A 985-nucleotide genomic window follows, 5' to 3' on the forward strand; every position below is an offset into this window, starting at 1 on the left:
GTAAAAGGGAGATGGTGCTCTTCCACATTACTGGCTGGGTGTCATAACATATCATAAAGCAGTCTTCTAACCTTGTCAGAACTTATCATGACACCAATTACATACAAAAAAAAAAAAAAGAAAAAAAAGAAAGACAGCCACACTGCCGAGGATGTACTTTCTGCTCATCTGCAAAAGAAAGAATAACATCCTTTGCATGGAGAGAGGCGCAATCTGCGTGGCTTTCTAACAAACTCCAGGGAGGCATGGTTGGTGAACAAATCTGAGAAAGAGCAGAAAATAAATACGCATCATGTCACAGTAAAGTGACAATGACAAGGGCACTATCTTATTTGTTCAGTACAAGACAATTAACCTAACTCCATGACATCTTCTTGTACTGCTAAAATAGAATTTGTCATGTAACAACTCTCTCTTTTTGTGCGTCTCCCTTCTCTCCTTCCCTCTCTCCTTTTTTTTTCTCTCCCATCAGGTCTCCACATAATGGAGCGAGAATGAACAGAGAGCGGCTTAAAAAAAAGCATGAACTGGAGGTTTATTGAGGTCATCTGCTTCCTGTTTATATGGGACCATATAACAGTTCAGTCTTCCCGCCAGGACCCGTTGGCCACTGAACAACATGTCACCAAGCAATATGACTGGCTCATCTCTGACCGTGGACCTTTCCACCACTCTCGGAGTTATCTGTCCTTTGTGGAAAGATTCCGCCAAGGATTTACGACCAGATATAAAATTTATAGGTGAGTTCACTTTCAGCCTGTGTACTGATGCCACTCGTGCCTTTTTTTTTTAGGAGAAGGTCTCTTTTAATGGTCTCGCTATTTTGAGATTTCAGTTGCAAAAAGCTGAACTGTGTGCATTTTTAACCTATTAAGTGCACTTTTTTTTCATGTATATTTAGATGCAGTCGTGCTCGTTTCTATGAATTATTTTTTATTCTGTGAAGGAAGTAAGACTCTTGCTTTCCATTGCTGTTACTCTGGAG

The 985-nt window shown here is 40.3% G+C and overlaps 1 protein-coding gene across 1 annotated transcript in view; it reads left to right on the forward strand.

Annotated features, from left to right (window-relative positions):
* The first annotated feature begins 522 nt into the window (after window positions 1–522).
* Window positions 523–985, forward strand: part of brinp1 (bone morphogenetic protein/retinoic acid inducible neural-specific 1) — an 88,386-nt gene continuing 87,923 nt past the window's right edge. Inside the window, exon 1 of the mRNA XM_008279209.1 lies at window positions 523–740. Coding sequence (XP_008277431.1) covers window positions 523–740 — 218 coding nt within the window. The remainder of the gene's footprint in view (window positions 741–985) is intronic.

The sequence above is a fragment of the Stegastes partitus genome, unplaced genomic scaffold (assembly GCF_000690725.1).
Source record: "Stegastes partitus isolate 25-593 unplaced genomic scaffold, Stegastes_partitus-1.0.2 Scaffold148, whole genome shotgun sequence".
NCBI classification, from domain to species: Eukaryota; Metazoa; Chordata; class Actinopteri; family Pomacentridae; genus Stegastes; species Stegastes partitus.